At 35.6% G+C, this 25,493-nt stretch overlaps 1 protein-coding gene across 3 annotated transcripts in view; it reads right to left on the bottom strand.

Annotated features, from left to right (window-relative positions):
- The window catches only part of TBC1D23 (TBC1 domain family member 23), a 61,181-nt gene that overhangs the window by 21,643 nt on the left and 14,045 nt on the right, over positions 1-25,493 (bottom strand). For all 3 annotated transcript variants that reach the window (XM_061193021.1, XM_061193022.1, XM_061193023.1), the window contains exons 2-9: positions 14,862-14,973; positions 13,424-13,529; positions 12,162-12,366; positions 7,240-7,363; positions 3,599-3,723; positions 3,461-3,507; positions 2,524-2,627; positions 1,042-1,164 (exon numbers count right to left, since the gene is read on the bottom strand). In XM_061193021.1, the coding sequence (XP_061049004.1) occupies positions 1,042-1,164; positions 2,524-2,627; positions 3,461-3,507; positions 3,599-3,723; positions 7,240-7,363; positions 12,162-12,366; positions 13,424-13,529; positions 14,862-14,973 (946 nt within the window). The remainder of the gene's footprint in view (positions 1-1,041; positions 1,165-2,523; positions 2,628-3,460; positions 3,508-3,598; positions 3,724-7,239; positions 7,364-12,161; positions 12,367-13,423; positions 13,530-14,861; positions 14,974-25,493) is intronic.

Below are 25,493 nucleotides of genomic sequence, written 5' to 3'. Positions count from 1 at the left end.
AGGACCCATACAGACTCAAGAATATAACCTCAAGATCTTAAATAGTTTTATTCATTTTAAATAGTTAAAATACTCTGTATATACTGTTCTTGACTAGAAAGTCTTAAAATATGTAGCAGAAGAATGTTAGTTTGAGCTATAAAGCTAATTATACTGGAATTTAATAATTTAATGTATATCATGTTAAACACTTTTAAAAACACTATATAGTTATAAACACAGATGTAGATACAATTTCTGTTTCTGAAAATAAACACAGATGTAGATACAATTCCTGTTTCTGAAAATAAGCCCACACACTTATCAACAATGCAATTCACATAAGGATTAAATAAATGTCTTTTGGGGGTGAGAGGAGGTTCTCCAGTGCCAGTCTGAACTGAAGAAGTTCACATGGGTCTCTTTAAACTAGATTACATGTTTTGATTTGTTTTTAAGTAATAGTTCTAATAAGAAAAATATGTGAAATGCTTGTTTTAAAAAGATCTACTGTAAAAGGCCTGTCTTTCTATGTCTGTTCCTCTTCTCTCCATCTTCGAAATACATCCCACCTTCCAAACACACACACACGGTTAACTGTTGCACTATTAGCAAAAAGATTTTCATGAAGACAGCAGTAGACAGAAAATCATGGTATACCCTCAGTTCTCCTTTGTAACATGCCTTTTGGCATTAAACCATGTAATTCAATTAGCTGTATAAGTATCCAGAATTTAACTGTTAAATGCTAAATCCACCCTTTTAAGTACTTTATATAACATTCAGTTGCTTTGTTAAAACATGAAAAAAGATTTGGCAATTTACAAAAATTGGTGTCAAAAATAATTAGTTGTTGACTAGTAAAATACCACGCAAGCTGGCAGTTTAAAAATGAGCATATGGACAGAAGATTTAACACATTAATCATTCAAAAAAAGCAAAACAACTACATTGTTATAGTAAATTAATTTTGTGAGAATCAACAAACAGGGAGGAAATGTTGATTCCTTGCATTTAAAGGGGATAGTCTTCTGATAAACAGTGGGTTTTTTTTTTACTTACCCCTTGAAGCTGATTTGCTTGAAGGATCTCTGACACAGAGATGGCCAGACAAAGTGCCTGACTCAAATCTGCATCGTCATCCTTAATTCCCAACAAAGTACTACCAAAGAGATGGTGATTATCCTGTGTGAAGAGGAATTTTTGAAACATTATGCAGAAAAAATAAAATCAAACTTTCTTCCTAAAACTATTCTCAATAGACCAAGACAAAAGGTAAAATTATTACATAACATCTTTGAGTCAATGTGATTTAACATATCTTCTCATATCTTACAGGCTAAAAGCTACAAAAAGTCTACATACAAAGTCCCCATTCGATTTCACACAAAATGAAAGACTAAGAAAAAATAACACATTCTACACAGCTATTTTCTATACTATCACCTATATTTAAATAGTAAATTTTTAAATGGTTACTCGCAACTTTTTATATTTTAATAAAATAAAAACAAAAACATGGCATAAATTGTATAATATGCTGCTAAAACCTGCTCTAATTAGCAACTGCTAGTGCAGATTATTTATGTCTGAAGAATAAAAGCTATTCTCTTAAAAGACTGGAAAGAAAAGGATAAGACTTCTTTTTCATCCAGTACCATAACCACTACCCCACCATCTAACTTAGTCAACACTGTTGGGAAATGAGGTGATCTACATAAGGCAATTATTAAAACAGCTGAAACTAGTCGCTGGAAATAAATCTCTTTTGTAATTAATTAGTTTTGAGGGAAATGTTCTTACAAGGTTTCCCTTATCTGCCTCCTGAACACACTATATTGAACATAATTTAATCTCATCTTAATGTTTCAGTGACACGATAACTTCCAACTAGCAATTATGATGGTAGAATGCCTTAAAAAAAAAAAAAACAAAAGACAATAATGCTCTCATGAGCACCTGAGGTCACAAATTGTTTATAAATGGTACTCCTGTGCCTCCCCGTTACTAGCTTTTGCTTCTTAGAGTTTTACTTTCTAGGAGCTCACAGCACTTGGGCTTCTAATCTGGTGTCCTTTCTCTTGAAAGCACTTGTCTCATCTGAGAAAGGTTCTAGGTCTCTATGGAGCTAAGTGACCCTTTTTTGTTTAAAAGACAGCTCAGCAACATTAAAGTTGTGCAAAGCTAAACTCCAGATAAAGAAGGCATAATTATATATCCTCCATCAGATTTTTGTAATATTTACATTTTTTAAAGTCAAGGAAGCATTAATTTAAGAAATACCTTATAGCCAATAGTCTCATGATCAGAAATAATAATCAGAGTACAGGTGAAATGGTTCCTAGCATATTTGTATAGTATCTTTTTTAATGTCTGTTCCTCCATTAGGGAGAGTATTTACAGTGAAAAAAATCACACAAAACTGTAACACATAAAAAGAAAAGAAGGACAACCTAGAGTATTTTAACTGAAGTGGATACAACATAAACATAAAACAATGCACAAAATGTGAAATACTGAAGTAGGTGATTTCTTGTCTGATACCTTCCTAAATGAAGCTGGTGTTTTACTGCAATAATACTGAGCCAGAGAGAAAAGGTCTTCTATATCTTCTAGATTCAAACTGGATGGAGTATTTTCCAAGAACTCTGAAATACGATTACAAATATAATATTAAAAAGTTTTTTTGTTTGTGAAAAATACAGTAATGAACATTATTTACATATCAAAGTTGGTTTATCTTCAACATTTTAACTACATAAATGGAATCTCAACAGTGATGCATTGAAAACTGCTTAAGAAGTGGATTTTCCCCAAAGGAACTGAAACTGTTAATACAGTTCTGCTCTTAGTGTATGATGGTGTCTGGCAATCAAATCAAATTCATTAGCCTCGATTGGAATAGTGTGATTTATTCAATGAACACATAATAAATGTCAGGGCCCCTGGAAATAAAAAATGACCAAGAAATGGTTCCTGACTTAAGGAACTTTGCCTGGTTTGAGAAATGTGACAATAAATCATTATAACGTAGTGAGATAAACACTGTAACACAGACAGTACAAAGTGCCAGGCACTATAGAGAGGAAGTAACTAAATCTGTGTGGGAGCTAGAGTGGGGGAGAACCCAAACGAAGAACCAAGACTTCAACAATGGATATACTTGTAAGAGCTGAGTATTCAAAGGCAAATTAAGGAAGAAGGAAGGGAAGAGGAGAGTGAGAGGAGGGCAGTTTATCTGAACAATGAAACCAAAGAAAGAGTATATGGAGAAGAATTGAAAGAGTGAAAAATACATAGAAGGAATGAATGAGGGTGGCAAATCAGGGGCAAGAGTCTTTAAGGTCTGTACCTGGAGAGTGTGTAAGAGTTGAATGGAACCTCAGAGCTCTTCTAGAGTAATCTTCTAAATTTATAGATGAGGAAACTGAGTTTCAGAAAACTGACTTGAAATGCTTTCTCCACATTAAATAATACTTACGGATAACTTCTTCTTTGCTGTCAGACTCCTGTGCTAAAATGACTTCTCTGTAAAAAGAGAATCAAATGAATTTGAGTTAAATATTAACAGAGCACCCTGAGAACAGAGAGGAAAAAATCTAGCCAACTTGATACTTACTTTGCATTAACAAGGATTATTAACATTAAGAAATAAATAAAAAATGGATCTGCTTGTTGTAGATATCCATCCCATATTGCCTGAGTGACTTCAATGGAACAGTAACAGGAAAAAAGACTTCCAAGCTGTAATCAGGAAATGAAATGAGAGATATAAACCACTGGCAACGACTTGTTCTTTTAAAAGTATTCAGGCAAATGCGTAACATTATATGAAACTGTCTGTACCTGATATTTAACTTGTACCTTAACTTTACTGTATGTAATCCAAAGGCAGAACATGTGGATTCAAGGCACAATGAAGCCACTTACTAGCTGTATGACTTAGGGTATGTCACTTAACCTCTAGAGCTTCCATTTCTACTTCTGTTTTTAAAAAAAAAAAAAAAAAGGAATACTACTACCCATCCTCTACCACTGTTGTGGTAAAGAGAAAGACAACTAACCTAGGATATATACAGTAACTAGCACATATCTGCCACAGTATAATAACTAGCATAATTACCCATGAGCTCTGTAAGGGTAACTATTATAGTACTTAACTTGCAAGGTAACTGTGAGGATCAAGCATGGTAATTTGAGTTAAGAGCATCAAATGAAATTGTAAGGACAATTTAAAGGCAAATTGTTCCCCAATCTTAGTTGTACATCATTTGAAACAGATGAGACGACATTCATGTCCCTCAAAACGTTTCAGGAGCTCTATGGTTTTCTACTTCAAATAAAGGAATTGTTAATGTGTAAGTTCCTCTAGAGCCCAACTGTGTTTTAAATTGCATAAATTCAGTGATATTTTTAGATTATTCCATTTTTATTAGATACAGAAACAATTCCATCTAGAAGTTAAATTTCAAACATTCTTAATGGCTAAAGGGAGCTAATGAAAACACATACATTTAGTGAATATTTTGTGCCAGGTACTAAATTACTGCCACATATCTTTTATTAAATATCTCTTATTCTAAATATTCTCACAACAGTTCTTCAAAATAGACATTTTCCTCCCCATATTATAGGTAAGAAAACAGACGTCTATTAAATAACCTTCCTAACATCACAGAGCTAGTAAATGGTGATGTTTGGGCTAGAAAAAGCCTGACACTCCACAGCTGATGTAACTGCTATTACAGTTGACCACAAAGCTTTTAAAGTACATAATGCTTCTAATGTTTTCTGTAACTGTTTAAAAATTACTATTACAAATACAGAAGATGCAAATACAAACAGAATAGCAAGATATGGTCATCATTAAATTCAGTTAGCTAAACTAAAGCTACCACTGCATCATTCACAGTTATGAGTTCTCAAAGTTTAGGAATTCGTTTTGTTTCATCTCATGATTGAAAAAAAAAAAAAAAAAGACTCCATTCCATAGACATGATACTAGTAGCAAGAATGAACTACTTGGGGCATTGACAAAGTGAAACTGGTAGTTTCAGTAATCAGTTAAAATCTGCTAGCAGCACTGAGTACTACTTCAGAGTTCTGGTCACAGAAGTGGCATTTCCCAGGCATGATGTGACGAGAGAGATCTCTATTAACGTATCAGAATGCTTAAAGAAAGTTTCTTACTTCAACACAAATAAGTAGATTTAATAGCAACATATGAATCTCAGAGAAACTACAATTTTATTATTTTTACTCAAAGTGAGAAGACTGCAGCCGAGAGGGAATGAAAGAATAGGCTGCTGCAGTATGAGATTTAGTATGCCAGAGCTGAAACCAGTTGCGATTCTCTAGTCACCATTTCCTGATTACTCATCTCATCACCTTCTGAGATAGGTACTATTATTAGTTCCATTTTACAGATGAAGAAATTGAAGCTCAGAGGCTAAGTGTATTAAATCACACGGTTAATAAGTGGCAGAAATGGAATCCTTCCTGAAGAAAAGCTAGGTAAGACATGATCAAGGAATACATTAAAATTTCTGAATATACGTATATTCTTCTAGAACCCAATCACTGTTTTAGAAAGATCTTCAAGTAACCCTAGAAGAGCAGTTCTCAAAGTATGGTCTGAGGAGCCTTGGAAGTCCCCAAGAGTATTTACAGGGGATTTGTGATGTCAAAGCTATTTTCATAATAATACTTAGATTTTGCCTTTTTCACATTCATTCTCTCACAAATGAACAACAGAATTTTCCAAAGGCTACACGAAATATGTTATCATCACAGATTCAATAGAAAAGTAGATATGAGAATGTACCTGCCTGTGCTCTAACCAAATATTGAGATTTGCAAAAATATTAAAAAATGTCACTATTCTAAATTTCTTTTTGGAAAATAGTTAATTTTCATTTAAAAATAGGCTATTTATGTTAACATGTACTGGATTTATCACTACTTCTAAATGAAATAATAAATGGTTAAAATTTCTTAATTTCTAACCAACATAATCCACATAAATCGTGGCTCCTCAATAAATGTTGAGTGTAAAAGGTCCTGAGACCAAAAGGTTTGAGAACCACTAACCTAGAATAATAAAACTTCCCATTTAAAAATACAAATATAGGGCTTCCCTGGTGGTGCAGTGGTTAAGAATCCACCTGCCAATGCAGGGGACACGGGTTTGAGCCATGGTCCAGGAAGATCCCACATGCTGCGGAGCAACTAAGCCCGTGCGCCACAACTACTGAGCCCACGCACCGCAACTACTGAAGCCCGTGCGCCTAGAGCCAGTTCTCTACAATAAGAGAAGCCACCGAAATGAGAAGCCCGCACACCGCAAGGAAGAGTAGCCACTGCTCACCCCAACTAGAGAAAGCTCGCGCGCAGCAATTAAGACCCAATGCAGCCAAAAATAAATAAAATTTAAAAAAATAAAAATACAAATATAGAATGACAGAGTACTGAGATGTACTTTTTTTTAAATTTTTTTAATTTATTTTTTTTTTTGGCTGTGTTGGGTCTTTATTGCTGCGCGCAGACTTTTCCTAGTTGCAGCGAGTGGGGGCTACTCTTTGTTGCAGTGTGCAGGCTTCTCATTGCGGTGGTTTCTTTTGTCGCGGAGCATGGGCTCTAGGGCACGCGGGCTTCAGTAGTTGTGGTGCGTGGGATCAGTAGTTGTGCCTCGCGGGCTGTAGGGCGCAGGCTCAATAGTTGTGGTGCATGGGCTTAGTCGCTCCGCGGCATGCGGGATCTTCCCAGCCCAGGGCTCGAACCTGTGTCCCCTGCACTGGCAGGCGGATTCTTAACCACTGCACCACCAGGAAAGTCCCTGAGATGTACTTTATATTCTTTTATATTAATCATTTGATAATCTTATTTTCCTTGTCATTGGATATCATTTCTTACACATACTATCAACAATTTAATCACACAGTTTTAAAGTGAACTGATACATATCATATATTTATATATATTACATATATATATTATACATAAGTAAATATATCACATATATTTACATATATTTGTAAAACAACAAAAGGCTAAACTTCATATTAAATAATTTAAACTAATGTAAGTGAAGAGCAAAAAAAATCATTTTTGAAGTGCCAATAATTTTACTCCTTTGGTTTAAATAGTAATAGTCTATAATTTAGTGCTTTTCTTTCTCTTCCTTGGGGGGAAAAAAAAAACCTAACTATAGTTTTATAGAAAGCTATTTTTCATTAAGTGTTCCTACTTTCACTTTATTACCCAGTTGAGTGCATAGGAGTCTGGAGTAATTTTCTTTGTATCAAGAAAAGAACAAAGCTCTGGCTCATGGTACTGGATGAGTAATCGGAAAAGATGAAATGGTCTCCCCTTCAGGGAACAATCCCTAAAAAACAAAAGAAGCAAAGTTTCTTGCATTAATAGGTCAGAAATGATCATGTCAGTAACCGATCCTCCTGCAATACCCACCTCCCCTCCCTACCCCAGAACATCTGAACACCACAGCACTGACAACAGCAAGCCTGCCTGATACAACCGGGCAGACCTCTCTTGCTAACACCTAGTATACCTGACCTGAAAGAAAGTCTGTAGAAACATCAGGTCTACAGCCAACTCTAGGCAGAGTCTTTCCAGGTGAACCCAGGCAGCACTCAGGAGAAAGGACTACAAGGACCAATGAAAACAGTGGGACCACTTAGGTTATTTTGATAAGTTTTGGATCCCAAAAGGATATCTGGAGAGTCCTGAGGAAGTCCAGCTCCCTTCCTCCCTGCCAAATAAGAAGAAACTCCTAGAAAGGCTTCAGGTTAGCTCCACAGTTAATGTACTCAATTAGGAATCCTTCAGCAAAGGTACAAGTCTGAAATGGCCACAGATGAACATTCCAAAATAGTGGACCCAGAGCCTTGGAAGCTGTTGAAGTGGCCTGGGTATCAGGTGCTCAGAGTGAATCCTGGGAGGTGCCAAACACTGACCTTATTGAGTAACTGTACTACTTCTTACCTTGTTCCCCTATGTCTCATAAATCATTAAAAATTTAAACAGCTCAAAGCACAGGCCATCATAATAAAAGTCAGTATTTATTGAGGAAATACCATGTGCCAGACACTATAATAGACACTTTACAAAGTTACCTCATTTTATCTTTACAGGCAACTCTATGAAAGACACTATAATCATCTTCACTTTACAGATGAGAAAAATGAGGCTTAGCTGCGGTCAAGCAGCCCACCCAAGGTCATGTAGCTAAGAAGTGATGGAGCTAAGACCTGTACACAGAAACTGGGCATTAAACCATTATGCATACTACCCTTCCACATATGTAATTTAATATTTCAACAAGTGGTATTCTGGTAGATGTACAGTCTAAAAAAAGCAAACTATAAAAAAACTGAAGGACTTCCCTGGCAGTCTAGTGGTTGGAACTCCACGCTTCCACTGCAGGGGGCGGGGGTTTGATCCCTGGCCGGGGAACTAGGATCCCGCATGCTGCAGGGCATGGCCAAAGGAAAAAAAAAAAAAAACACTGAAACAAGGTAAAAGGCTTCATGTAAAAAAGTTAATGAAATGAATGTCAGTTTTAACATAAAAGCATTGATAAAGAATGTTTCAAAATGCTATTCCAATGGGAATAATGAAAAAGAATTTCTACAAAACTAAGCTCTACGGTCAATGCCAGGATTTGGTATGACCCTCTATCTACCATTTTCTAATACTGCAGATAACAGGGAAGTTTTGTAGAAAAAGCCCTAAATTGGTAATTCAGATGCCCAAAGACGGAAGTGGATTCATATTGGCAAGATTACCTCCTCCTTAGTCTGAATACTTTCCCCACTCTACATATGCAAGGCAATAGACTGCTAAAACAAAACACATAAACACAGGTCGTAAGCAGAGTAGGGACACACACTGTAAGGACAATTGCCTAGTTTGCCTCAGAAAAAGTGGAACATCTCAGACAGTCAGCCATTGCAACAGCATCTATTCATTTAATAGCTGTGTATTACAAAGTTACTCTCCACTGCAAAGCACTGTGCTTGATAGAATTCTACCCATGTTATATCTGAATCTGTAATAAGAAGATATATTATAGTGGAGCTGTTCTAGCAACATTTTGTGGGGCTGGGCCCTATGCAGGGGTATTAACACTGACCCTGGCTGGAGTATTGTGTTACATGTGGAACTCATGGAAACAGTAACCAGAGGAACCTGACCAGACAGTATGTTACACAGCTCAAGGTAAACCCCAATCCCTCTACTAGTAACTACCACTGCCAACATTCTGTAGAGAGAAAGCTGGAACATCATGTCCCTTGCTATTACTAGCTCTGTTACACTGAGAGGTGGTAAAATATAAGCAGTTGAGAGACTTAGTATAACAGAATGACTCCCAAATATGAATTCCAGTCTCAGCTTTACCATGACCTTAGCCCTGTATTCTGGCATCTCTGGGTCTGTTTTCCTAACACGAAGCACTATCGCTTCCAGGTAGCACAGAGGTTCTCCACTCTGGAGTACACTAGAATCACCTGGGAGTTAAAACAAAAACAAAAACAAATACAAAAAAACCCCTACATGGCTCTGCATAGTCTATTTATATTTAAAACTTCAAGGACCAGTATGTTTTAAAAGTTCTTTGGCTGAACAGACATTTCTCCAAAGAAGATATACAAATTGTCACTTAGCACATGAAAAAATGCAGAAAATCATTAGCTGTCAGGGAAATGCAAATCAAAACCATAATGAGATACCACTTCACACTCAGTCTGGCTATAATTTAAAAAAAAAAAATGTTGACAAGGATGCATAGAAACTGGGATCTTCATTTACTGCTGGTGGGAATATTAAATGTTGCAGTTATTGTAGAAAAGTCTGGCAATTCCTCAAAAGGTTAAACACAGATTTACCATATGATTCAACATTTCCACTCCTAGGTATATACCCAAAAGAAATGAAATACATGTCCACATAAAAACTTGTACACAAATGTTCACAAGTGCATTATTCATAACAGCTAAAAAGTTAAAACAATCCAAATGTCCAGCAACTGTTGCATGAGTAAATAAAATGTGGTATTTTATTTATATTGTGCATACAATGAGATATTACTTGGCAATAAAAAGAAATAAGTAATGATATATATTCATCCATAGTATGGATGAATCCTTAAAAGACTATACTAAGTAAAAGAAGGTAGTCACAAAAGACCACATATTATATGATTCCATTTATATAAAATCTCCAGAATAGGCAAATCCATAGAGAAAGATTAGTGGTTGCCTAGGGCTGAGAGTGTTGGGGGAAAATGGAGAGTTGACTGCTAATGAGTATTGGGGTTTCTTTTGGGGGTGACAGAAACATTCTAAAAATGATTGTGGCTATGGTTGCACAACTCTGTGAGCATACTAAAAACCACTGAATTGTACATACTAAAAGGATGAATTTTGTAATATGTGAATGATACTTTAAGCTATAAAAGAAAAAGAAAAAAGTTCTTCAGTTGATTCTAATAAGCAACGAGGGTGGAGAACCTTATTAGTTAAAGCACAGGTGTCCAATCAAACTTAGGTTCAAATCCTGACTCAGTCATACAGCAGAAGTGTAATCCTGAATAAGTCATTTAATGTCTTTCTTTGCCTCAGTTTCTACAGCTGTAAATCAGAGATACATACCTTACAGTGGTCACTGTTTAAATGAGAAAATACACAAAGGACCTACACCTAACACAGTGTGTTATCGCACAGAAAAGCAGAAAACAATGGTAGCCATTTAACTATCAAGCTCCAGAATAGCTGCACACTGCAATCAACCGAGAAGCTCTAAACCTCAACAAACATCAGCGCACCGATGTCCTCCTCAGAGATGTGATTTAATTAGTCAGGTATGTAAACGGGCATCAGAATTTTTAAGAACTCCCCCCAATGATTCCAGTGTGCATCAAAGGTTCACTGTGCAGCCAAACCACTGGTCTAGATTATGTCAAAAGTTCCTTTTGGCTCTAAAATCCTGACTACCTGATCCACAGCACTGAGAACTACAAGAACTCTTTCTGGCCTCGTAAGTGCCACACCTGCTACTACCCACTCCCCTTCCCCTGCCCCCCACAACGACCTACACATCTGTCTAGACTCAACTTAAGTGTCACGTTCCCAGAGACCTCCCTGACCTCCAGGGCAAGTTAGGTCACCCCTATTATACATTCCCATAGCACTCTATATTTCACCTTCCTGACACTCAGCACACTTCTAATTACTTGTTCAACGCCTGTATTTCTAGGACTACATTCCAAGCTGTAACCCCAGCACCTCATTAAAGTAGCAGCACTCCAAAAATTTTACTTTTTACTTAGAAACTATAATGTTACTTTTTTATAAGTAAAGAAATCAAAAAAGTATGAAGAGTTATACAGCATATATAAACCCTAGAAGCATAAATTACTTTTTTAAAAATTGGAGTATAATTGCTTTACAATGTTGTGTTAGCGTCTGCTGTATGACGAAGTGAATCAGCTATATGTATACATATACCCCCTCCCTCTTGGACCTCTCTCCCTCCCATCCCCACTCCACCCACCTAGGTCATCACAGAGCACCGAGTTGAGCTCCCTGCGCTATACAGCAGGTTCCCATTAGCTATCTATTTTACACGTTAATGTGTATATGTCAATCTAAAAGCACTGAGCTGAGCTCCCTGTGCTATATAGCAGGTTCCCACTAGCTACCTATTTTACACGTTAGTGTATATATGTCAATCTAAATCTCCCAATTCATCCCACTCCCCATTCTCTACATCTGTGTCTCTATTCCTGCCCTGCAAATAGGTTCATCTGTACCATTTTTCTAGATTCCACATATATGCGTTAATATATGATATTTGTTTTTCTCTTTCTGACTTACTTCACTCTGTATGACAGACTCTAGGTCCATCCACATCTCTACAAATGACCCAATTTCGTTCCTTTTTATGGCTGAGTAATATTCCATTGCATAAATTCTTAACTACAGAATCCTTTAAAAAATGTTTATAACCACAAAAATAAAGTCAAATAACAATTATGATTCAAACAACCTTAAAAATTATTTGAACCTTTTACTTTACCATAAAAATAAATCTAACAACTTTAGTTCAAAACAAACTAGACCTTTATTCATTTTTAAAAGTGTAATAACTAAATCATATTTTACCTGGGAATGTACTTATTCATGATAGCATAAAAGCAGTTGTATAAATCGCTGCGTGGCAGTTGAAGACGCACCAACGGTTTGAGTAGATGTATCCAGCTAAGGGACGTGCTATATTTAATGTTACGTGATTTACAATAAAAGGTAATTACAGATTCAATATCCAAAAGTAATTCTGCTGCCTTCTCTTCAGGCACTGAAAGCTGGTCTAGAAAATAAGTGTCAAAATAAAGTTACCAAGGGCCTGTTAGATGCTCAGTTATTGGACAAAATACTGGGTTACAAACATACAATACTATCTTACTGTATTTAGAGCAAGTCAAGGGCAAAATAGAACTGCATAAAAGCACATTTTTCCTTATATTTATTTATATTCACTAGCTATTCAGTATTTACTAACTTAACAATACTTGACCTATATATATGTTATATATATATATATATATATATATCTTATATATATCTATATAACATATAGATATATACAAGAATGGACAATCTGAAGCAGGAAAGGTAAGCATAACCCACATTCCTGGAAAGCAAAAAGTGTTTTCCAAATAACGGATTATCATCTACCCCATAATGGGCAGCTGCCACTATAGCTTTGTCAAGGGGAGGGAAAGTGATTCATTCTCCACCACCAAATTCCCTTTCCTTTGCCCACATCAGCAATAATGTTTCTGTTGAGTTAGCACATGAAAGCCTATTTAGTCAATAATTTAACTAAGATATGACAGAGAGAGAAACAAAAAGACCAATGGACTACAGATGAATTAAAAAAGAAAAATATAAACCAAATTAATTTAATCTTCAAAAGACCTTGTGGGGTGATTGGAAATCTATTCACCCATGATTTACAATACTTTTTCTATAGCAAATCATGACTTACGACTTACAGATAAACTTTCGGAACACAGCCCCCTTAAATCTGAGGACTGTATACAATCATACCGATCTTCAATTATACAAAAAACAATTTTAAAACTGCCACAAAACTGTAAAGGTACTTGAAGAATTAAACATAATTATGTTAATGTTTAATCAAACATAATGCAAAAGAAACACTAAAAATCAGACTCTCTTAAAATATTAGACATTATTTCATAAGAATTTCAAAAGAGAAGTTCTAAAGCTATTTATTAGCCCTCTACAAATTCAACATATCCCAAATTATAACAAGTTAATTCCACTAAAGAGCGACTCCTCCATCCAAAAATAATTATTTGAAAATTTTTTCACTGTTTGAAAACAATTATTAAACTTACCAATAAACTCCAGACAATCTTTGTGAATAGTGTTCTGTTCTGGCAGGTCTAAAATACCATCCCATGATGCCAAACTATCTCCTTTTCCTGCAACATTTAGAGCAATCTGGAAGAAAGATAAAAAAAGCAAATAGCTTCATATGTTATTTCTCATTCTTGGAAAATATGCTGTAATAATGGAGGCCTGAACTTAGGAATAATGCACACTTCAAAGATTACAAAGTATTGTATCTATATCAAATTTTACTACTTCATGTTAATCCAGTGAATAAAATGAATTACACAAAATATTTACATAATTATATATGTAAATTTATTTCAAGCAAACATCATTAATGCTATAGACTGAATGTTTGTGTCCCCTCACCCAAATTCATTTATGTTGAAACCTAACCCCGATGCTTTGGCATTTACAGGCAGGGCCTTTGAGAGGTGATTAGGACATGAGGGTGGAGCACTCATGAATGGGATTAGCCCCCTTATAAAAGAAACCCCAGTTAGCGCCCTTGTCCCTTCAGCCATGTGAGGACACATTAAGGAATTACTATTCTTTTCAATTTAGTAGTGTTATGGTTATTTTAAAAGTCTTTTATCTTTTAGACTTTCATACTAAAATATTTTAGTGTGCTACCAAGGATCTGCTTTAAAATAATCCAGTGGGCGGGGTGGGGATGAAAGGATAGAATACTAATCAAATAAGACTGGCCAAATGTTGGTAACAGTTAAAGCTAAGTGATGGGTAAATGGGGGTTCACTAACAAGTCTCTCTACTTTTGTATGTGTTTTAAATTTCTATGACAAAACATTCAGAATGCTATATACAGTTGTAATTCCATTTCTGTTACATATATATGTGTAGAGTGGAAAAAATAACATGTGTCACCAAGGCATTATTATGTGTTTTACCTATAAGTGGTAGATAACAGATGTTTTTTTATCTTATCCTTTGCTTACACGTTTTAACAAAGGGAACTACTTCTTTTTTCATCATAAAAAAATCTTCATTTAAAATTTAAAAATGATAATACACATGTACTAGAGAACAGCTGAAGCGGAAAATAAAGCAAAGGAAAATCTCCTGTAATTCTAACACCCAGAGACCTGTTTCTTCTCCCTCCCTTTTTTTTTTAAAACATAGCTGAGATCATTCCATATCTGCAATTATATATCCTATTTTACTCATTGGTTGCATTTTCCCATTTCACTGAACAGTCTTCATAAACATCATTTCTAATGGCTACAAAAGAAAGCACTGCCTTTCAAAACCTGAATTATTAAATATACCAAACACTACAGAAACACACATTTTAGCAAGCTGCTCTGTTTGATAAATTTTCTAAGTGTGGCATGTGCTTCTGCAACTAAGACAACTGAAAATAAAAATTCTAAAATATTATTCTTAAGTCATTACATTTTATTTGTTTCAGTTTCTAGTTACCTTCCAAACTTTAGCCCTCACATCAGCAGGCAGTGGTCTCCCTTGAATTATATTTCTCAAAGTTTCAAGATCACAACCTCCTGCTTCCAAAGCTTCTTCAAGATCTTTTTCCCTGAAAAACAAGTCCCATTTATTAAGATAAATTTTATTTCTTGTTTTTCCTTCCTCAGTACTCATTTATAAGTATGACCTATTAAAGGTTATGTCTAAGAAAGAAAGGTTCTTGGCAGCCAAAATGTAATGCCAAGGCATACACCACATTCTGTTTTCTTGAAAGGAAATCTCAGGTTTCATACAGTCAATTTACTCTTATTTTACACTTAGTTCTAGAAAGCTTAGTTATCTGTTTTCTAAGATTAAAGAAATTTAAAAACAGGAAACAGGGCAAACAGCATTGAGAAGTCATAGTAATAGTAATATTCATAGTAGTGAAAATGACTAATAACTTTCTATAGCACTAGCTTTGTGCCAAGCACCGTTCAAACATTTCACATGCATTTAAATTCTTGCAATAACCCTATGAAATAGGTTATATCACTGGCCCTAGCTTACAGACGTAAAAACTGAGGCAAAGGGGGGTTGTATAGCTTATAGTCACACAACTAGTAAGCAGTAGAACTAGGATTCAAATTTTAACAGTCTGGTTCCAGAATTTATGCTCTTAACATTATGCCAGATAGTGGCAAGAAGGAGAAACCATAAAATTGGGCCAAGAATTCAAGGTATGGGAATACTAGTACAAAACTATACAGATCTCATGCCTAGAAAAATACCTGTCTTACAGTGAAGATTCAATAACTGTTAGAGGAACGAAAAAAACTCTAATGGCATCACTGTATTTATTATATATTAAAGCAAAATAATACCACATCATCAAGTAAATTATCAAGTAAATCATCAAGCAGGTATGTTTAGTCTACTATGTTTAAGGAGAAAACTAAGTATGAAATAAATTTTATTTTCATTTGTATATGGTTAAAATAATACTTAAAAAAAAACTTTCACAAAGGTATGAATTGTTTTTTAGCCAGGAAATAACTACTTAAAATAGCTAATTCCCTCAGAATTCTCAAAAGCTAAGGTTCCAGTCATTGTTTACAATTTTAGTATACAATACATAAGAAATCTGTACAAATAAAAATCCCTAACTTAGCCAATTTCTAAAATTCTTTGGAGCAGGCTAAAAGGCAGAGCGTCCCACTAGGATCAGAAAACCAGGATTCTGTCATTTTTGTGGTTTTTGAGGAAAATAAATTACTCCCATTACATTCTCTCAATAAGATAATGTAAATTCCTTCCTCTACTCATAGGATTCCAAGAATATTAGTTTAACTGTATAAATTTCCCAAAGTGTTGCCCCCTTAAGGGAAAGGAATTAAACGAAAATGTAATCACTTGGGTTCATATTCAACAGAAAAGCAGTGAGCAAATTTGAAAGATTTCTTAACAAAGCTACTACAAACTCATATGTTTAAGAATCTAACTAGTAACCACACAAGAAACATTTCGTTCTTTTGCTATATGGTCACCAAAGTGTTGGACCAGAAAGTGAAAGAAACGTCATGTCTGCTGTTGAGACAGTTAATTAAGGTCTATAGTTGATAAAGACTGGGGTTTATCTATTCTATTTGGCCAAAATGTACACGACAGCCTGTTAGAATTCGAAGGATTGTTTGTAAACATTACACAAAGAAAATATAATGGAATCTTTCTTAATAAATACCATACTTTTAAATGAGTAAATGTGTAAATGAACTGAAAACACCATTTAATGAGATAAAATTCTTTTTACCAAATTAATGAAGAAATAGAATTTTTCCATTTTTCTTTTTTTTTAATATTTATTTATCTATTTGGCTGCGTCAGATCTTAGTTGCGGCACATGGGATCTTCGTTGCAGCATGCGGGATCTTTCAGTTGCCGCATGCAGAATCTTTAGTTGCGACAGGCGGGATCTTTAGTTGTGGCATGTGGGTTTTAGTTCCCTGACCAGGGATTGAATCCGGGCCCCCTGCATTGGAAGCACGGAGTCTTAGCCACTGGACCACCACGGAAGTCCCTAGAATTTTTGCATTTTTCAGTGTAAAATCTTTGGTTTCTTTTTGAACTTTGCCAAATCCCTTACTATTCCAGACAACAAAGTCAGTACTTTGGGGCAAAATGTCCAATCCTCAGTGTACTTGATAATAATGTACAAGCACATCTCTGTTGATACAGCTGCTACTGGATTATTTGATGCTGCCCCCAGGGAACCACAAATGTGGTGCCTAAAACATGAGCAAGAGACCAGAAAATGCTCCACCTTAAGTGGTCAAAGGCACTTCTCACAAACTAAACAATTAAAAGTAATGTTATCGTCTGAACAAGGTGTTCAAAGGTTTAGTTATCAGACCTTCAACATTACAAATGTGCATGTAAAAGTAGTAAAAGAGCTGAAAACAGTGAAGCTAATTCATAAAAGAGTCAATTTCCTATCAAGAGATAGGAACTCTATAGCATTTAGCTCTCAGACAGAACTTTCCTTCCCGGAAAGCAAATTTCTTTTTACTTTTGAACAAGCAATACCTAATATCCAAAAGAAAAACACATGTCTGGTGGAGTATGACTGGGCGGGTTGCGATTTTTTAAGTCTTCTTTGATTATGGTGGCTTCTTACTATCCTTACAAGATAAAGTTGATAGAAATGTACTGGATATTCAGACAGGTCTTAAAAATAGAAAAGTACAGGCCTTGTCCATTTATCCTAGTAAATATGAAAAATAAGTAATTGTCTTCTTTGCTCAAAGATTTAAGGCAAAACAAATCCAAAGTTTTAGGGTTGGAAAGAAGCAGGAAGGCATCTCTTCCTGACTCTGTACCTTGAAACTATAACATTTGTTTGCATAACAGTATAGGGCTTCCCTGGTGGTGCAGTGGTTAAGAATCCACCTGCCAATGCAGGGGACACGGGTTAGATCCCTGGCCTGGGAGAATCCCACATGCCAAAGAGCAGCTGGGTGGGCCCGCGCACTGCAGCTGCTGAGCCTGTGCTCTAGAGCTCATGCTCTGCAACAAGAGAAGACACGACAATGAGAAGCCCGCTCACCGCAACGAGGAGTAGCTCCCGCTTGCCTCAACTAGAGAAAGCCCATGCACAGCAACAAAGACACAACACAGCCAAAAATAAAAACAAATTAATTAATTAACTAATTAAAAAAATAGTATAGGTTTCTGTCAATGATCTATCAATGACATATTTTCAAAACTTAAATAACACTTAACAGAATTTCCCCATACCTGATGTTCTGTGGCAAAATCACCTAAGCGCTGTAACCCGATCTGCTAATCACAGCAAGGCAAACAATGTGACTAAATTTATATGAAATTATTTTAATGATTATATTTAAGTTAGCAACTGAATTAGATTTTTCGTCCTCAACCAAATGGTGAGTAATTTCTAGCACACTGAAGCATTTGCACAACCCAAGTAAAGGGGGTGAAGGGAGATGAATTTTCAAACACTACCAAATTAAGCATTCATTTCTAAATGCTTCTAGGATTAATAAATTCAATTTGAAATTTTGTAATTATTTTCCAAATAAGCTGTACATTGAATCATATTTAAAGTTTTAATTTTTAAAAGCAACTAGATTATACTATACGTTGTGTTCCTAAAACTTAAAAAGTTACAGAAAATCTGCCACTGGGAAAAACTAACTATATATTACACTTTTTTCTAAATTCTGTTTTCTTCCTAATCATGTTCTAAACACTTCTCTTCCCTATAATTTCAAAATGTTTGCAAAGTTTAATTGTACACACTCCAAATAGGAGATGAAAACCAGACAGTCCATTGCCTAAAATTTTTTTACATATCTTTCTGCACTTAAAATCCATATTCATTATCAGCCATTCTGAATTCCCCTATACCCACCTCTCAGAGCCTGGCAACCACTGATTTACTGTCTCTATACATTTACCCATTCTGGACATTTTATATATAGAACCATATATACATGGTCTTTATGTCTGGTTTCTCTCACTTAGCATAACGTTTTCAATGTTGTAGCATGTATCAGCACATGCTATTTATTGCCAAAAAATATTTCACTGAATGTACTATATTTTATCCATTCATCACTTAATGGACATTTGATTTGTTTCAACTTTGTGGCTATTATGACTTTTTTGTTTTTAATTTTATTTTTTTTAATTTATTTTTGGCTGCGTTGGGTCTTCATTGCTGTGTGTGGGCTTTCTCTAGTTGTGGTAAGCAGGGGCTACTCTTTGTTGCGGTGTGCGGGCTTCTCATTGCGGGGGCTTCTTTTGTTGCCGAGCACGGGCCCTAGAGCACACGGCCTTCAGTAGCTGCAGCACACAGGCTTAGTTGCTCCACGGCATGTGGGATCTTCCAGGACCAGGGATCGAACCCGTGTCCCCTGCATTAGCATTGGCAGGCGGATTCTTAACCAGTGCACCACCAGGGAAGTCCATGACTGTCTCATAATTTTGCACATTAATATCAATAATTCAGTTGGTTAAGTGTATGATGCATACATAATACTTATTAATTATTCATTCTTCCCAAGAAAGTCTGGAAGAATTTAAAAATCAAATCTATTAAAACTTCACACCCATTAGAATGGCTATTATTTTAAAAAAGAATGAAAAAAAAACCCAGAAAATAAATGTTGGTGAGGATGTGGAGAAACTGCAACTCCATGCACTGCTGGTGGGAATGTAAAATGGTGTAGCCACTTTGGAAAATAGTATGGCTATTCCTCAAAAAAATTTAAAAATAGAACTACCATATGCTCCAACAATTCCACTTCTGGATATATACCCAAGAGAAGTGAAAGCAGAAACTTAAACAGATATCTGTACACTCATGTTCATAACAGCATTATTCATAATAGCCAAAGGTGGATGCAACTTATATACCCTTTGATGGATGAATAGATAAATAAAATTGGGTGTGTGTGTATACATATACATGTATGTATGCATGTATACATACACACACACACACACACACACACACACACAATGGAATATTATACAGCCTTAGAAAAGGATATTCTGACACGTGCTACAACATGGATGAATCTTGAGGACATTATACGAAATGAAATAAGCCAGTCACAAAAAGACAAATGATGTACAATTCCACTTATATGAGCACCTAGAATAGTCAAATTCATAGAGGCAGAAAGCAGAATGGCAGTTGCTGGGGACTGGAGGCAGTGGGGGAATGAGGAGTTTGTATTTAATGGGTACAGAGTTTCAGTTTTACAAGATGAGAAGAGTTCTGGAGATCAGTTGCACAACAATGGGAATATAGTGAACACTACTGAACTGTATACTTAAACAGTTAAGATGATAAGTTTTATGTATCTATTCTACCATAATTTAAAAAATTCAACTATATTCAATATATCATAAAAGTTCATGGGACTTCCCTGGTGGTCCAGTGGTAAAGAATCCGCCTTGCAACGCAGGGGACAAGGGTTCAATCCCTGGTCAGGGAACTAAGATCTCACATGACGCAGGGCAGCTAACCCCACGCACCACAACTACAGAGCCCAAGCACCCTGGAGCCTGCGCGCCACAACTAGAGAGAGAAAACCTGCACGCCACAACTAGAGAGAAGCCTGTGCACCACAACAAAGAGCCCGCACGCCGCAACTAAGACCCGATGCATCCAAAAATAAAATAAATCTTTAAAAAAAGTTCATGAATCCAGGCTTTAGAGTCAGATCTGAGATCCAGTATTGGCCCAACTCAATAGCCATGTAATCTTAAGCAAGTAACATATACAGAAACAGTGCCTATCTTAGATCACTTAACACTTAAACAAATTTCTGAACACAAAGCATTCAGTGCAATACTTGGCACATAATAATTCTGCAATAAATAGAAGCCACGAATACTATTACTGTTGTTATTATTACTGAACAATAGCTGACTTTTAAAAACTGACTTTTTGGGACTTCCCTGGTGGTGCAGTGGTTAAGAATCCACCTGCCATTGCAGGGTACACAGGTTCAATCCCTGGTCCAGGAAGATCCTATGTGCCGCGGAGCAACTAAGCCCGTGCGCCACAACTGCTAAGCCTGCACTGTAGAGCCCGCGTGTCACAACTACTGAGCCCGCGTGTCTAGAGCCTGTGCTCCACAACAAGAGAAGCCACTGCAATGACAAGCCCGCACACCGCAACTAGAGAAAGCCTGTGTGCAGCAACGAAGACCCAATGCAGCCAAAAACTTTAAAAAAATAATAAAAATTTTTAAAAAAAGGCAGGACCATCATTAGAAAACAAATAATTCATTTAAAAACACTGAAAAATAAAAATTGACTTTTTCTTATCGTAACAAAATCAAAGGGGATTTCCAATGTATTTTGACCTCCAGGAAGAAATGGGACAGGACTGGAACTCGGAGCCCCCAGAAAAGGCAATAGGAATATTCTGATCAGAAGGTGTGCAAAGCCAGAAACAGGCAGAAAAGGAAGTAAAGAACCAAATGGGAAGAGTGAGAAAGGATCTCAAATTAGCACAGACAAGAGGCAGGCATGGTGCAGGTCTTAGATCTGAAAGCAAGAACAACACTATAAAACTTTTAGAAAGAAAAACAGAGGAGAAAATCTTTGTAACCTTAGTTACAAAGGAGTTCTTAGATGTGTACCAAAAGGATGATCCATAAAAGGAAAAACTGATGAATTAGATTTCATTAAAATTAGAAACTTCTCTTGAAAAGAAAAACAAGGAAAGGACATGCCACAGATTGAGAGAAAAAAATGTAAAATTTCTGATAAAGGACTGTGTCCAAAAAATACACCAAATGCTTACAACTTAATGAAACGGAGCAGGACCTTATGGTCCTTGCCCCCATGTCCTCAGCCAGCCTTTTGTGTGTGGAAAACCTTCAGCCAAAGAATAAGTTTAATCAGAGAAGTGAGAAAATGCAGAAACAAAGGAAAACAGTCCAACAAACCAAATAATACTGGTTTAGTTATTAAGCATAGTCAAGGACCTTTAGTTCTTCTTTAAGGGCTACAGGTAATATTCTGAGCCATATCCTGTGAGCTGTCTTATAGATACTAAAACCCCCACCAGGTGGGAGAAGTTAACTACTTGACAACCAGATTGCAGCCATGACATAAGCTGCCACAATTCTGAGAGCTGGCCTCAAAGAAATGGGAACAAACCAACCCTGGAACTGAAGATTAACTGTACTTAAAACAATCAAGATGACGCTGATCAGACCACCACATGTCCAATTTCAAGGTGACTGTCAGAGCTGCCTATGCTGTTTCTGCATGTAGTCCCCTCTTTTCACCTATAAAAGCTCTCGCCCACTGACTGTCAGCGGGTGGGAGTTGGCCTATGGGCAGGAGTCCACCCCCCACCCCCCTTCTGCTGGCCCCCAAAATAAAACAAACCTTCCTTTCCACCATGCCTCTTTATTGGCTTCAGAGCAGGGAGCAGCCACACTCGCACTTTCAGTAACATTAATAGTAAGACAAAGCCTGATTAACAAAAAATGGGCAAGTAATTTGAACAGACACTTCACAAAAAAGACATATGAATGGCAAACAAGTACACGAAAAGAAGCTCAACATCATTAGTCATTAGGAAAGTAAAATAAAAATCAAACCCATAATGAGATAGCACTACATTCCCACCAGAAAAACTAAAAGACTAACAGTAACAAATGTTATTTATTGTAGGGCGAAACTGCAACTCTCATACATAGTTGGTAGGCATGAAAAATGGAACTGAACTTGGTATCCAGTTCGGCAGTTTCTTATAAACATAATTTTTTCCATTCAACCCAGCCATTCAACTTCTAGATATTTACCTAAGAAAAACAAAAGCATATATTCACACAAAGACTTATATATGAATATTCATAGCAACTTTGTTTATAACAGCCCCCAAATGGAAAAATACATATGTCCATCACACTGATCATTGGAAAAACTGTAGTATAAAGTGGAATACTACTCAGAATTTCAAAGGCAAAAACTATATGTAACAACATGGATGAATCTCAAAAGCATTATGTTTTTAGTGAAAAAAGCTAGAACAAAAGACTAGTATATACTGAATGGTTCCATTTAACTGAAATTTTACAAAAGGCTGAACTATAGGGATAGAAACAGATTAGTGGTTTCCAAGGCTGGGGGTAGGAAAAGGGGACTGACTACGAAGCAGTACAGGGAACTTTTTGGGGTGATGGAAGTGCAGTGCTGGCTACATGATTGTACACACTGGGTAAAACTCATCAAACTGTACCCTTAAAATTGGTGCATTTTCTTGTATTTAAATTATATTATAAAAAAAGATAACTAAAAATATGTAAGGCACCTTAAGACTCTTACAAATATATTTCATCATTATAAAGTTAATGGTGTTACTATTAATAAAGAACTTGGGATAGCATGTTACTATGGAATTTCTTTATATGGAATTTCAAAATAATTTAGGGATCACATAGTCAAATAATTTATTTTTTTTCCACCCCCTCCCCCAAATAATTTATTTTTAAGTTTAACCAAGTAAATAAATGCATTAAAATATTGCCTCTCTTTAATATGTGAAAATGCTTCTGAGGATAAATTTTCTGCTTTCTTTACTATCTTCATGAGATTTTTGTTCAGTCATTTTCATAGGAACGGCACTCCTTGTGACCAGTATTTATGAGTGAAGGAGTAAGGCTTGGAGGGAAGTATGTGGCTCTAAAATGGCTTTTTCTAATTCTGAACAGCTAACTGGTCTATATGGCACTTATATTTTCTGTTGTGGCCTTTTTCAGTAAAACAGTCAAACAAAAATTCAATACACTATCTTGATATTACTTTATTTTAATGATATTATCCCATTTTTAAAAGTCATTTTAGAGAATTTGGCCAATGTATAAAAAAATTTAAAAACCAATCACAAGTCGGTGGGGGAGGGATAAATTGGGAGATTGGGATTAACATATACACACTACTATATATAAAATAGATAACTAAAAAGGATCTACTGTATAGCACAGGGAACGCCACTCAATACTCTGTAATGGCCTATATGGGAAAAGAATCTAAAAATGAGTGGATATATGCATGTGCATAACTGATTCAGTTTGCTGTACACCTGAAACTAACAAAACATTGTAAATCAACCATACTCCAATTAAAAGTAAAAAAAAAAAAAAAAAACAAGAAACAACCACAATTCTATTACCATAAGATAAACACTGTTAACATTCCGTAAATAACTTTTCAGTTCTTCATATATATGCGTGTAAGTGTATGTGTGTGTGTACAGAAACATATATACACATACTGTATTATATTGAATATATGTATATTTTTAATAAGCGTATTGTTTAAAATATTTATTTATTTATCTATTATGGCTGCGCCAGGTCTTAGTTGTGGCATGCAGGATCTTTAGTTGCGGCATGCGGACCTCTTAGTTGCAGCATGTGTGAGGGATCTAGTTCCCCGACCAGGGATCGAACCCGAGCCCCCTGCATTGGGAGTTTGGAGTCTTACCCGCTGGACTACCAGGTAAGTCCCTATATTGAATATATAATTTTATGCTCTGCAGGATTCACTTATTTATATTTCTCAAAAATATCATACACATTTCTCTGAGTCATTCAATACTCTTAAAAAATAAGATTTTTAATGGCTGAGTAATTGATTTGGCTGTCCCCCTACTGCTTGGTATTTATGTACTTTCTACATTTTCCTTGCGTTAATCTTTTCCCACTTATCCTTAGCACAAATTCCCTCAAGAATTATTCAATAATCAATATTCTTTAATGTTAAAAGTTAGGTAATGCAGGCATCAAATATTATTTAGAATTATGATAGTATCCATTTGAACAAAAAACAAAATCGTGAAAGGTGGTTACTTCAGAGAAATGAAATAGGAAGGAAACTTTCACTTCTCACATAGCATCAGTCAGTACAGCCTGAGTATACTTATAATACATATATTTGTATGTACTGCTTGAATAATTTAAATAACATTTATGGATTCCTTTTTAACATATATACCTTTCACCAAGCAATAATTAATAATAAGTAAAGTGAGTCAGCTACAGGCATGTTCAAAGCAGTGCTTATTTTAACTATGAAAAACTACAAACAATGTAAATTGTCCTAAAATGAGGAATTGATTTAAATCAGCAGATGGCATACTAAGCAACAGTTTAAAATGCTAAAAAACAATTAATAACATGGAAAATGTTTATGATATTAAGGACATGTATTAAGTTTTTAAGAAAAAAAGAGTTTTAAAATTAACATCCAGGGAGGAACCAAGATGGCGGAGTAGAAGGTATAATGTTATAAGTCATAATTCTAGTTATTACTTTAAAATGTATATCTCAGAAATAACTAAAAAAATAAAATAAAATAAACATCCAAGCATACATGTTTAAAAGAAAAAGTACATTATCCCCACTCCCCAGCCAGTCTTTCCCATACACATGGGGAAGGATATAAAAAAAGTTTATTTCTAGTGGTTTACTTACAGGGGAATTTTAATTTGTTTTGTTTTGTTTTGTTTTAGGGGGGATTATTATCTGAATCCTTGAAAATGAACAAATATTTGCAAGGAGAAAAAAGATGATAATTCTCACCTCAAACATACAT

This window comes from Eubalaena glacialis, chromosome 6 (genome assembly GCF_028564815.1).
Source record: "Eubalaena glacialis isolate mEubGla1 chromosome 6, mEubGla1.1.hap2.+ XY, whole genome shotgun sequence".
NCBI lineage: Eukaryota > Metazoa > Chordata > Mammalia > Artiodactyla > Balaenidae > Eubalaena > Eubalaena glacialis.
The sequence above is the reverse complement of the archived record's forward strand: the minus strand, read 5'-3'. Positions and strand labels throughout refer to the sequence as shown.